At 42.7% G+C, this 12067-nt stretch overlaps 2 protein-coding genes across 3 annotated transcripts in view; one reads left to right on the top strand and one right to left on the bottom strand.

The window, feature by feature from the left end:
• The window catches only part of JARID2 (jumonji and AT-rich interaction domain containing 2), a 312614-nt gene extending 304357 nt beyond the window's left edge, over positions 1–8257 (top strand). For both annotated transcript variants that reach the window (XM_051970653.1, XM_051970654.1), the window contains one exon: positions 6132–8257. In XM_051970653.1, the coding sequence (XP_051826613.1) occupies positions 6132–6314 (183 nt within the window). In that variant the 3' untranslated portion in view covers positions 6315–8257. The remainder of the gene's footprint in view (positions 1–6131) is intronic.
• A 720-nt stretch (positions 8258–8977) lies between these two features.
• DTNBP1 (dystrobrevin binding protein 1) overlaps positions 8978–12067 on the bottom strand; it is a 161592-nt gene continuing 158502 nt past the window's right edge. Inside the window, exons 9-10 of the mRNA XM_051970655.1 lie at positions 10825–10965; positions 8978–9446 (exon numbers count right to left, since the gene is read on the bottom strand). Coding sequence (XP_051826615.1) covers positions 9214–9446; positions 10825–10965 — 374 coding nt within the window. The 3' untranslated portion in view covers positions 8978–9213. The remainder of the gene's footprint in view (positions 9447–10824; positions 10966–12067) is intronic.

The following is a 12067-nucleotide window of genomic DNA, read 5'->3' as shown; positions in this document are numbered from 1 at the left end:
AAATGGGTAGTAGGAGGTCTCCCTGTTACAGACAAGTCTAAGCCTCTGCAAAACGAAGGGGTCCGACTTAGCAGTGTTCCCAAAAGATGAAATGAGAACTGGCGGTGGGACGGGGGAGGGCTGGTTGAAAACCTTTCAGGGGATCCACAAGTTCAACACTGTCTTCATAATAAGATGTTTTAATTGCTAGTATGCTGTGTATTGATAAAGCTCACATGAACAAAAGCTTTGGGGAGGAATCTTCATTTTTTTAAGAACAAAAAGTTTAAGGGCTCTCTGACAAGATCTCTGCATCTTAGTGAGCTTCCAATGGGAGAGTGGATCATGTATAAAGTACATGAAAGGAAGATGGAACTGTGTATCAGGGCTTTTATTTAGCTCTTATTCCCTTTTCTTCTGCCAAATCTGTCCATTCACCTTGGCTGTCAATCATCTCTGTACTCATGAATCTGAGTGAGAGAATGTAAATTTAGTAGATACACACAGAGGGCAGCTGAGATGCACAGAGCACCAGGACTAGCAGTAGGAAGACCTACATTTAGATGCAGACCCAAACATCCTAGTTAGGTCCCTTAATCCTGCTTGCCTCAGTTTCATCATCTGTAAAATGGATAGGGAAGAAAATAGCAAACCATTCCTGTTTCTTTGCCAAGAAACACCCCAAATGGTATATGGAAACAAATGAACAATAAAGGTGTGCACAAATAACATAAAATACACAACAACAAATACTTTAACAACAATAATGTTAATAACTGGCAATTATGTGGCACTTTAAGATTTGCAAAGACCTGTACTTATGTTTTCTCAGTTGATCTCCACAATTAGGTGTAGGTAGTTTTATCCACATTTAACCCATGAGGATCCCACAGCCAAGGGGGGGTGGTTCCCCTTTGTCAGTGCTAGTGAGAGTCCAAAGTAAGAGGTAACCCGGGTCTTGCTGACTCAGGCTTTAGCCATCCTGCCAGGCGCCCTTGGGGTCCAACTCTGAGGAGGTGCAGAAGGGGTGCCAGGGGAGCGCTCTAGCAAGGAGTGGGCCGACCAGGGATGCCGAGAAGAGCTTTAATGACATTCAGTGTCCTTTATAACCCCGAGGAGTCCTGGTAGAAGACCTCTTGTCGTCTCTGCTACTTTTTTACCTGCCACCCAGAAATGGCCGAGAGGTCACTCAAGAAACATTTTCCTGCTATTGTGGGCCTGGCCTTGTTGTGTCTCTGCCCTCAAGTCCCGTTCCAATGAGGGAGGAGGACATGCAAAAGGCCTGGGCGGGGGTGGGGGTGGGGAGGGTGTCTCCCTGAGCTCTCAGGCCACAGTGGTGTGGTCAGGACAGACATGAGGTTCCCCGAGCTCAGCTTCCTCCTCAGCTGGAGGTTGGGGGGGTTGTGGCTCCCCTCAGAGGGAGGGCCAGCGAGTGCTGATGAGGCAGAAGGAAACCAGGCTTGCTGACATCTTGCAGAATGATGAGATTTTTCCAAGAATGAGCTTCCTGGGGCATTTGATGGACTTCCCACTTTACAGATGGGAATCTGTGTGATTTGAATAGCACCTCAGCCACAATGAGTTTTTACTGAGTCCTCCATGCTCAATTTAGAAACCATTGATCAGTTTTCTTCTCTCATTCGAGGCAAATTGTTTATTGTTGATGGCAAAAGATCTGAAGGTAAACCATAAGCAGAGTTGGCAAAGGCAGTAGGTTGCATGTCCAAATAGAATGGGTCAGAATTGCTCGGCTTTTGGCTAAATTACAAGATTGGAAAGCTTGAAATAGCCTTATTTGCATCTCTTTTGTTTTTTTAAAAACATGTTCAGTGAAGGCAACAACCACTTTGTCTCTTCTATTTCTTTTACTTAAAGAGCAAATGCCAGAATATGGTTAAAAATAAAACTTAAAAGATATTCATCAAAGCTATTCTCCTTGTATTTCTTGATTAACCAGAGAGAGATGGATGTCTTCCTGAGAACACACTGAAGCAAGGTCTGCGAAGCATAAGCCCAGAATTTTACCAACCTCTTGGCACTGATTAAATTTTTATAAGCCTTTAATGTAACAAAACCCCAGAAAGATTGAATAAGTCCCTAAGTAACAGGAGTCTGGCAAGTCAGGGGTCTGTGTTTTATTGCTAAAAAAATATAAAAAAACGAGGGAAAGAAATGGATGTCATTTGATTTAATGAGAATTAAAGTGTCCTTGGATTATTGAGAAGTAAATTATGATTGCCAGTGGCTTCGGCCTCCTGAAATTTGGATCGGCAGGTTGGTAGAGCTCTTGATTCTCTGTGCGGTGAGAGACTTGGTTGGGACACCTCTGTGAGGTTGCCAGCCGCCATGAAGGACGGTCCTGCTGCACCCAAGTGGCTTCATCAGGCTGATATGGGGGCGATTCCTAGCACAGGAAGAAGGCGGCCTGAGGCTTGTGGGCCTGGGGGCGGGTGGAGTGGGGACAGTCCCCTGGCCTTGTTCCCCAGAGGAGAGTGGCTGTAGGAGACCCATGTTCCTTCTGCTGCAGAAGTCCAGCTTTTGCCTCCAGATACTGGGCCATCCATCCATTCCTCACACTGGTGTCTGATTCTGCGTGAGGCCGTTTGGGACTTTCTTAAGGGTACTTGAGTAGTGGCCCTTTTCTTCCTTTTACAGGTGAGGATCACGTGACTTGCTCAGTTTTACCCAGAAAGTATCCAAGGTCAGATTGTACCTGTGACTCCACGGCCGGTCCTCGGCGGCCCCGGCTGTGGCCCCAGCAGGCAGGGCTGGGCTCGGCCCCCGGGGCGGGTGGGCTGAGAAATGCTGACTGGCAGCAGCTCCAGGTGTGCCCTGCAGGGTGCCTGCTTGCGGGCCTGCCAGGACGTGCCCTTCAGAGAAACGATCCAAGGAGGGCAAGAATTAGGAAGGGGGCTCGAGGGCAGTGGGGGGTACCTGGTGGGAGAGGAGGGGGCAGAGCCAGCACACAAAGGGGATAGTAAGAGCTAAGGGAAATGTCAGTCCAGCCCCGCGATGTCCGCAAGGCAAACGGAGACTTGTAGACTTGTTGGATACTTGGAAGGGATGATGAGGCTGAGACGTCAGATAAGAGGAGGAATCTGTGGTATTGTGGAAAGCCTCAGAAAACTGAAGCTAGCATGAAGCCCCTTGGGGTGATGGGAGAAGTGGTCCGCGGTGATCATGGAGAGAGCGGCTTTAATCACCTTGTGGAATTGTGATTGTGAGGAGGTCAGGACCATAGATGAAGATGACTTTTTTCTAGGAAACTGGCTGTGAAAGGAGAAAAACAACTGGTTGATAGTCTGTGGGATCAAGGGAAGTTGTTTAAAGATGGAACAAACCTAAGCGTGTTTTAGATATTGGGGAAGGAATATGTTTGTAATGGCTTTTGTCAACATACACCCATATTTGAAGATACTTTGAGGAGAGGGGAGGTTAATAAAATTGAGTTTTGGCAAAATGCAAACCAAACCACATTGTTTTACTTTTGGAAAACCTATGGATTGGTCTAGCCATTCTGGAAAGCAGTTTAGAACTATGCCCCTTTATTAAACCCTGTATGTTCTGTATAAACTCTTTATTAAACTCTGTATATTCTTTGACCCCAGTGATACCATTCCTATAGTCTGTATCTCAAAGAACGAGGAAAACATCCTCTATGTACAAAAATATTTATGGCAGTTTTCTAGAAACTAGAACATAGTGGTGCCCAACAAAAATTTGTTTGTTAAAAATTTCCTTTCTTTTGGGTGAACACATTTTTGCATATGAATGTAGTGGAATGAATATATTTATTTAAATAATAGCTTTTTATTTTCAAAATACATGCAAAGATAGTTTCAACATTCATTCTCAAAAATCTTGTGCTCCAAATTTTTCTCCTTCCTTTCTCCCCATCTCCTCCCATAGACAGCAAGTTATCCAATATACATTGAACATGTGCAATTCTTCTAAACAGATTTCCACAATTAGTATGCTATACAAGAAAAATCGGAACAAAAAGGAAGAAAAATGAGGTGGGAAAAGTAAGCATACAACAATAAAAAAAGATGAAAATACTGTGTTGTGATTCACATTCAGTCCCCATAGTCCTCTTTCTGGAGGCTCATTGTTCAAGAATCCATCATAATTGTTCATTGTTTAATCTTGTTGGCATGTACAATGATCTCCTGGTTCTGCTCATTTTACTTAGCATCAGTTCACGTAAGTCTCGCCAGTCCTCTCTGAATTCATCCTGCACAAGAACAATAATATTCCATAACATTCATATACTATAACTTGTTCAGCTGATTTCTGACTGAAGGGCACCCACCCGATTTCCTATTCTTTGCCCTACATAAAGTCTGCTACAAACATTTTTGCATATGAACACTCCATATGCTTATATATTAATAAATGAGACATTATGCTTTATTCTCCGTAGGTGGAGTAAAGATAGAGGTCATGGGAGGTAAGGATGTTGGTGAACTGAGAGTCTTGTGCATCTGAGAAGATGGCCAACATGCTTATTAAGGTGTTTTAAATAGCAAACATCCGGGAATAGTAGATCTTACTCTGGTACGAAGCTGGGCGTAATTGTGGTGGGGGTGATTTGTGCACTGGCAGACAGCAGCCAGGAGCTGGCCCAGGGGAGTAAAAGGGGCCGACACCGAGTAGCTGAGGGGCAGATCTTGTAAGACTGAGCTCTTATCTTGACTCTTAAGAAGTCATTGACAATATTAACCCTTTTCTTCTCCAAGTGCTGAAGCAGGGAGGGAACTTGGCGGGGTGCGTGGCTGGGGTTCTGGTCCCAGGGACTTGAGCCTGGGGCGCTGCCTCCCAAGGTGATGTGTTGGGGAGCAGCCCTCAGGCCTTGACCACAGCAGGAGGCCTAGGAGCGGGACATTAAATAGAGCTGAGGATTTGATGTTTTTCTTGGGGGAGAGAGGGTAGAATTTTTTTGTATATACAGTGTGTGTGTGTCTGTTATATTTAAGAGCAGAAGACTTCAGAAGGAGCTGCCCCAACTGGGGCTCCAGTGATTATGAAAGGAGGAAGGGCCTTGGCCTCCGCTGGCAACATACTCTCACTTATTCCATCCAGGGCACTCACAGAGCAGAGGCCTAAGGAACTGTTTCCTGTGACAATTTGGTCATAGGAAAGAAGATTAAGGTTGTTTTTGATAGGTTAAAAATTAGGAAAGAAACCATCATTCCACATTCCAAGGATCCTGAAACCAGTCCTACTGACGTGTAGCTGTAGCTAGCTTTTGATTCTTAGAAATTTGTGTCTACAGCGATTAGTCAATATTTGTTGTATTAAATTGAATTTACTTACTTTTGACTCTTCTCTTTTAACTGAATATGTATGAAAAAGTTAATTTATCCTGCAAATAGCTGCCTTTGACTGGTTGAGAGAGAGAACATCAGTTTGCTTCATTCCATTGCCTTTACTCTTTGGGGTTAAAGGTAATGGGATGGGAGCACAGCTGATATATGTGAGGTTTGGGAAAGGTTTTGTAGGCCATTGTTCTTCATAAATTGAGAATTGTTTGGAGACAAAAGCTCTACCTTCTCTTTTTGAATTAAGTTGGTGTTTAGATATTGCTAGTTAGATGAGCTGTGTAAACCTAGCCATACACTAAAAATTAAAGCCAAGAAAACCTGATTTAACTTTTAACTTTAAACATTCATTATCAAGAAGACCAAGTTAAGGCTGGTCTTGATTCCCAAGCTAAACAGTTGTCTCCTAAAATGTCTCCTAGTCATGAAATACATACAAAGTTTTGGCTAAAATATCTCACAGTTTCAGTCCCATCCAACCAAAGTGAATTAGTATCATGCAGTCTTTGGGGTCTCTTTTTGACTTTATTCAAGAGTTCAAGAAGAGGATTGCCATCCATTTTTGTCCTGCTTTGAGTAAAGCTTGAGTGACCTTGTGGTTGGTGAGTCATTTCAGCGTTCCCATCTGCCTCCCTTGGGCAGCGTTCCCATCCCTGTTTCTGTCTGTGAGCAGTTGGGCCTGGCCCTGGGCCCACCCACCTGGAGGGCCCTCCCCCTCCCCCCCAATCGATGCTTTGGTTCTCTTCCTGCCTTTGCTACCCGATTTTGGGTGATGTGTGTGCCCAGGAGTGAGGGGGGAAGAGTTTCATTCTCTCTTTTTCTTCCAAACAGGAACAAATTATCAGTCTGGTGAATCAGATCTGTGGGAAAGTGTCTGGGAAAAATGGCAGCATTGAGAACTGTATCAGCAAGCCTACACCAAAAAGAGGACCCCGTAAGAGAGCAACAGTGGACGTGCCATCATCAAGGCTTTCATCCTCCAGTTCATCCAAAAGTGCTTCAAGTTCATCCTGAAGATGCCAACACTCATTGTCGATTTATATATATTTTTTTGTAATTATTATATCCTAGTTTGGAGTACTTGCTGTAGAATACAAGCTGTCTTTGCACTAGCTCTAAAGAAGATTTTCTTCTGGTTTTAGAGAACTAATTTTGTTTTAGCATTAAATTGTTGAAATTTTTTTTGTACTTAGGTAGTTAGATACGGCAGTTGGATTTTTGGAAACTGCTGTACATTCACTGTTTTAAAACTCTCAAGGGGCCGAGATATTAATTTGTATCACCCCTTTGGCTAAGCAAAAGCCTTTTTTTGTTTGTTTTTTGTTGTTGTTGGATTGGTTTGTTTTTTTGAAAGTTTTGATTTTTTTTTTTTTTTTTGGTGGGGTTGTGTTTATTTTATTTCATTTTTTTGGTGGGGATTTTATTTTTGTTTTCCATAACTGTGGGGGAAAGACTTTTAACCCATTTTTAATAGGTTGAAGTTTGTTGTATTTTATAATTTGTTCTCCAGTCATGTGAGCAGATTTTCTAGAGAGAAGGGGGATAGGAGACAAGAAAACTTGAAAGAAGAAGTTGCTTTACTTTGGCTGTTTTTTCTTCTGTCATGTGCAAGATGAGTTTTGTAATTTTTTTCTTAATTGGAAGATGTCCATTCTTTTTGGGGGGAGGTTATGGCAGCTGAAGGTGGACTTTATTTCCTAACCATAGGCAAAATGATGAGATTTGGAGTGACGAGGTTCTTTTACCAGCACATCACTATGCATCTGTTTAAGGGGAAAGAGAAGAGAGAGAGAAAGACTGCCTACCTTGGAGGGGTCATGTGAGGGAAAACTGTGCCTGATTTCATTAGGAAATCCATTCTGTTATTTTTTTGGTGCTGTTGGCTACTTTATCAAAAAAAAAAAAACCCACAAAAAAATAAAAATAAAAAAACAACCCTTCAATAGCATCCTTACAAGAAAAAAAAAAAAGGAAAAAAATGATTGAAGCCCGAAGTGCTTCTTTGTCATAGACGTGCAATCTTTCTGACATTCCATTTTCATCCCATGGCTGTCGTTGTTTCACATCTTTACACAAAAGTCAGCATTAATCCTTTCTTTTCTAAATTTGTTTCATTTCTGTGATCACATTTAGAGCCACTAGGAGGTTTGCATAGTTGTTTTTGAATGTGAAAATGCATCTGCGCTCATCTTGTCTATTTTTTTCCTGTATGTTGTAACAAAACAGAACAAAACACACAAACACACACACATACACACACAAGAAATCCCATCCCTTTTTGTACATATGCCTGTAAATTGTTTTAAATACTTGAGCCTTTTTTCTTGGTGGGGAGGGTGGGAAGGGCGGCAAAGGGACAAGATGAAGAAAAGCCTTACGTTTCCGTTTCTTCATCGGTTGGATTGGACTGGATGCTTACAGGGTTTTTCTTGTAACATTTATATAAGTGCTGCTTACGTCACTGAACAACAACGAAAAATCATAATGGAGTAGCTGTCGCCCTCTTCTGGTTGTGTGTACAGTCTGTGTGGAATAAAGAAGGGAAACTTTTCACAAGCTGTCCTCTGTTTCATAATTGAGTTCAACAAGATCGTAGCTACCCACCTCACACTGAGCTTGCCAGTGGGGACTTGTCAGGGAAGTCCTAGAATACAATTTGTTGGTTGTTGTTGCAGAAGACTGAACTGTTTTTGGAATATTGAACAATAACATAAACAAAGTCGAGTGTTTTCCAATGTGGTTGTCCAGTTTTTATGGCCTTGCTGTGTACTTTTCCCCTCTTTCTGACAGTAAACTTCTGACTATGGCTTACAGTTGGACATTTAATTTATTAGCGCTGCTCTGCTCTCTTTCCTTGGAAGGAAAGACTTCATTGTTGTTTATTGCCAGTTTTTTTTTTTTTTTTGTTTACTTTTCAGGTTTGTACTACAAGGTTTAATAATAAAAAGTTTTTTGGACATTTGTCTGTCTTGTGGAAGATGAGTGGGGGGAATGAGCTCTTTCTTGCCTGACTGACGGGGCACTGTCTCATCCCTGACATTCTTCCCTCCAAGATTCCTGATGGACGGGGCCGCTCCCTTTTCTCCAGTCGTCTCCTCTAGCTGCTGGTTCGTGGGGGTTGGAAACCCAGTCACTCTTTCCCCTCCTTGTCCTAGGCCCTAGCAGGAAGCCACTATCTCCCCTCCTCCCCCAGAATGGCGGAGCTGGAGCACCCGCCTCTCCCAGGGCTTGGGTCTCGGAATCGAATCCTGAATCGGTGCTTCTAGAAGCACCACGCTCTCAGCGACCATCCGTGTGTCCATCCAGGGATTGCTTTCTCTCTACCTTTTTTTTCGTCAAGGATATGGGGGAGAGGGGGGGTTGACAGGGATATCGGCTTTAGGCTTAACTCTGCTCCTTAGAGGCAATTTTTCCCACTGTTTGTACAGTTTGGTAGAAGAGAAAGGATGGGGACACGTCACAGCCATCTTGAGTGAGTAAACAAAGTGATGAAGGCAGAAATGACACCTGTGTTTCAGAAGTTGCCTTACATTGATTGGCCAGTATTGGGTGCCATTCATTTTCCTTTCAGTGTAATACCTTCAGATTTCCCGAAAGGAACAATGTCTTCAAGCCATTATATGTTTGTTCCAATTTCTGACTGATTGATGTATAAGAAATACACAGAAAAACAGCACTAAGAGCTTTAGAATTTATTTGCTGTACAAAGTTTAATAATGCTCAAAGTTCTCAAATGTTATTGTTTGTTAGAGAAAACTGTGCTTTTAGGCAACTACTCATTATTGGCAATTTTAAAAAATCTAGTATCCCCATAAAACAAAACAACTTCAGGCAGCCTATCTGGCCAAAACTTGAACTGTCTTCACCAAAATACTGTGTAGTCAAGAGAAAGAAGGGAAGGCTGGAGGGAATTTTAAGAGTCACTTTCATCACTAACATCTGACCTGGCCTTGAGAGTGGCCAGGGCAGTGTCTACTTGGACTTCTTCCTCGTCAGACTGAACAAGAGGGGACTCCCCACTTTCACTGTTCTCCTGGGGGGCAGAGTCCGTGCAGACTGAGGATGAAGAAGGCAGTTGGCTTCGAGATGCAGAATGGTTGGGAACCTCGAGGTTGAGTTCATTCTGACAGGGACTGGAATCAGGCCCTAAAACAGAAAAAAGATTAAGTTCCACAGAGGGAAGATGATCTATTTTGGGGGTTGTACTGGGGTTTAAGCTGAATGGAGTTACTAAAGGTAATCGGGCTCTGGCCGTGTGCACAGGTTTGTGGGCTGGAGGCAGGGGTCACTCCTGCTCATCATTATCCCTGCTACCCTGACTTCTGGTCACCCCTGGGCACTTAGCCATGACAGCTGGAGTGTATGTAGTGGTGGTAATTATGTTTATATTCTGTTCATCTCATTGGATCTTCAGTACTGGCAGTAGAAGCAGGACTATCCATGTTTTCCAAGTTTGTAGCTGGAAGTATTTCTCATTGGCCGCACAGCTAGTAAGTAGCCAAGGGAAGGGTCCCCATTCTTTTGAACTCAAGGCTTAGCATTCTACTACAAAGAACACTCGGGCTGTTTTTTCTTTTCCCTTTCAGCTTTGAATCTGAACAAAAAGTTGCCTCATGCCAGCTCAGCAAGTTAGGAATGGCCCAAGAAATAGAAAGGTGGGAGCCTGAAAATCTACAATCCCCAATTAGTCCTTAGCTGCCCGCTTCTCAATAGCTGGAAGTTTATTCTATTCTTTCAAGCTTGTGTCCCATTTACTAAGGACCTTCAGTCCAGGCAAGGAATAAGGGATACTCGTTTTTTAGGTCGTGCTCACAAGTAACGGTCCAAGGCAGATGTGCACAAGGGGGTTAAAATCTGCAGACCAGACCTTTATGCAGACTAAGTGCACGGGCCTAGGTGGGACTGGGAGGCAAGAGCTGCCCTGGCTTTGCCTTCATTTCCTGGCTTAACATGAGGAATTAAGAGTCACTTCTGGTGACAGCATCTTGTGGGCAGGAACAAAACGGACCGTGCCAGAACCAGAACGAAGCGGGAAACACTAAGTCTCTCAGGTAAGTTAACACAGTTCAGCTTCCCTATCACTCCCTCACTAGGAGGATGTTAAGACAATGATTACCTGAGGTTCCTCCTGATATTAAAAAATTGAAAAAAGAACCTAACTCCCACCACTTACCTGGCTACTGTTTTTTTAAGGAGCAGAAAAAAAATACCAGATTTAAGAACTGGATTTTAGGGGCGGGGGAAGGGGAAGAATGACAAATGTCTTCAGCAGACTAATAAGAAAGGGAAGATCCACTATAAAGAAATGGGGCTCCAAAGCAGGGCTTTTAGATATGGACAGGGTAGGGTCTAGATAGACTTAACTAAGCTCCGAGTCCCTCTGCAGGGAAAACTACCCTCCCCCCCCCAAAAAAAAAAAAAAAAAAAAAGAAAAAGTATAAATGCCAGCAATTAAACTTAATCCAGTTTCATTTAGGCAAGGAATGAGTGCCATCCACTCAACCCTCCAATGTCTTGCTCGTACCCAATCCAGGAGATAGTACGTTGTCTTCTCCTCCAGAGTTCAAAAAGACATCCAGGGCCTCTTGATCAGACATATCCATCAGATCCATCTGTTCTAGCATATCTACATTTACTTCCATGGATGACATACTGCCTATGGGCTCTGTAAACAACAAACAATGAATTAACCAAAGTGACTATTTGAAGGCAAATGGTTTGTGCTGCATTGGCCTTCCTCCAAAGCAAAGTAGCTGAGATGTTATTTCAAATGACCAATCCTTGTCATCATTCTCTTTCAAAAAAGAATCTCATTTATTTCTTGCAGAACTAGTTTTTTGTTTTTCCAATTCATTGAAGCAAAATATCACAGCCATGAAGCTTGAGTTTGCACATATTTTTGGCCAGGTTAATGAGTGCTGGAGAGCTCTCTGCAGAAAGCACAGCTAGTATTTTTGGGGCAGAAGTCTTTACGTCAGATGGTCTCTCTTCTACTAGGTCAGGTACTTTGTAGCTTGAACAATCCTGGTCAAAATGGCCAGCCAATAAACAACACTAGGATCTCTATTATACAAAAGAAGTGGAAAGACAAGCTAAATTACAAGGACCCTTACCCTCTCTGATGTCTCCCAAAAGTAATCAGCACAAAATAATGAGTAGATCCATGGAATTCTCAGCTTATAGTGTTTTGTTTTTTAAATGCAGGAAGAACGGGGCCATGTAGAACCTCTTCCTGGCTTTCTCCCAAATGTTTTTTCTAGACTGGAGAAGGGTTTCTGGTCATATTCTTTTCATATGTTCCCTTCAAACTTTTTAACTTGTATTTAGGATTTTCTTAGATAATAACCTACATAAAAGAACCTAGTTTTCACTTCTAACATCCTCCTGGTTTGGCTTAGATGTCAAATTAAAAAATAATAAAATCTGGCAAGTTATGATGGCCCTTGAAGTTAAAACTGGGGATGTGGGAAAATGCCTAAATCAGAGGATTTCTTAACCTGGGTCTATGAACTTGTATTTCTTTCCCCCCCCCCCCCCACCTTTTCCGCCCCCCCCCCCCAATATATATTTCCTTTGTGTGTGTGTGTGTGTGTGTGTGTGTATAAAAGTTTTAACACAATTGATTTCCTTTGTAATTATATGTATTTTATGCATTTTAAAACATTCTGAAGAAAGGGCTATGATAAAAGATCATGAGGCATTGGTTCCATTCATTTGAACCAAGACATGGGAAATAGAGAAGTACTCCCACTGCATCTGAGGATTTA

Source organism: Antechinus flavipes, chromosome 1 (assembly GCF_016432865.1).
Source record: "Antechinus flavipes isolate AdamAnt ecotype Samford, QLD, Australia chromosome 1, AdamAnt_v2, whole genome shotgun sequence".
In the NCBI taxonomy this organism is placed as follows: Eukaryota; Metazoa; Chordata; class Mammalia; order Dasyuromorphia; family Dasyuridae; genus Antechinus; species Antechinus flavipes.
The sequence above is the reverse complement of the archived record's forward strand: the minus strand, read 5'-3'. Positions and strand labels throughout refer to the sequence as shown.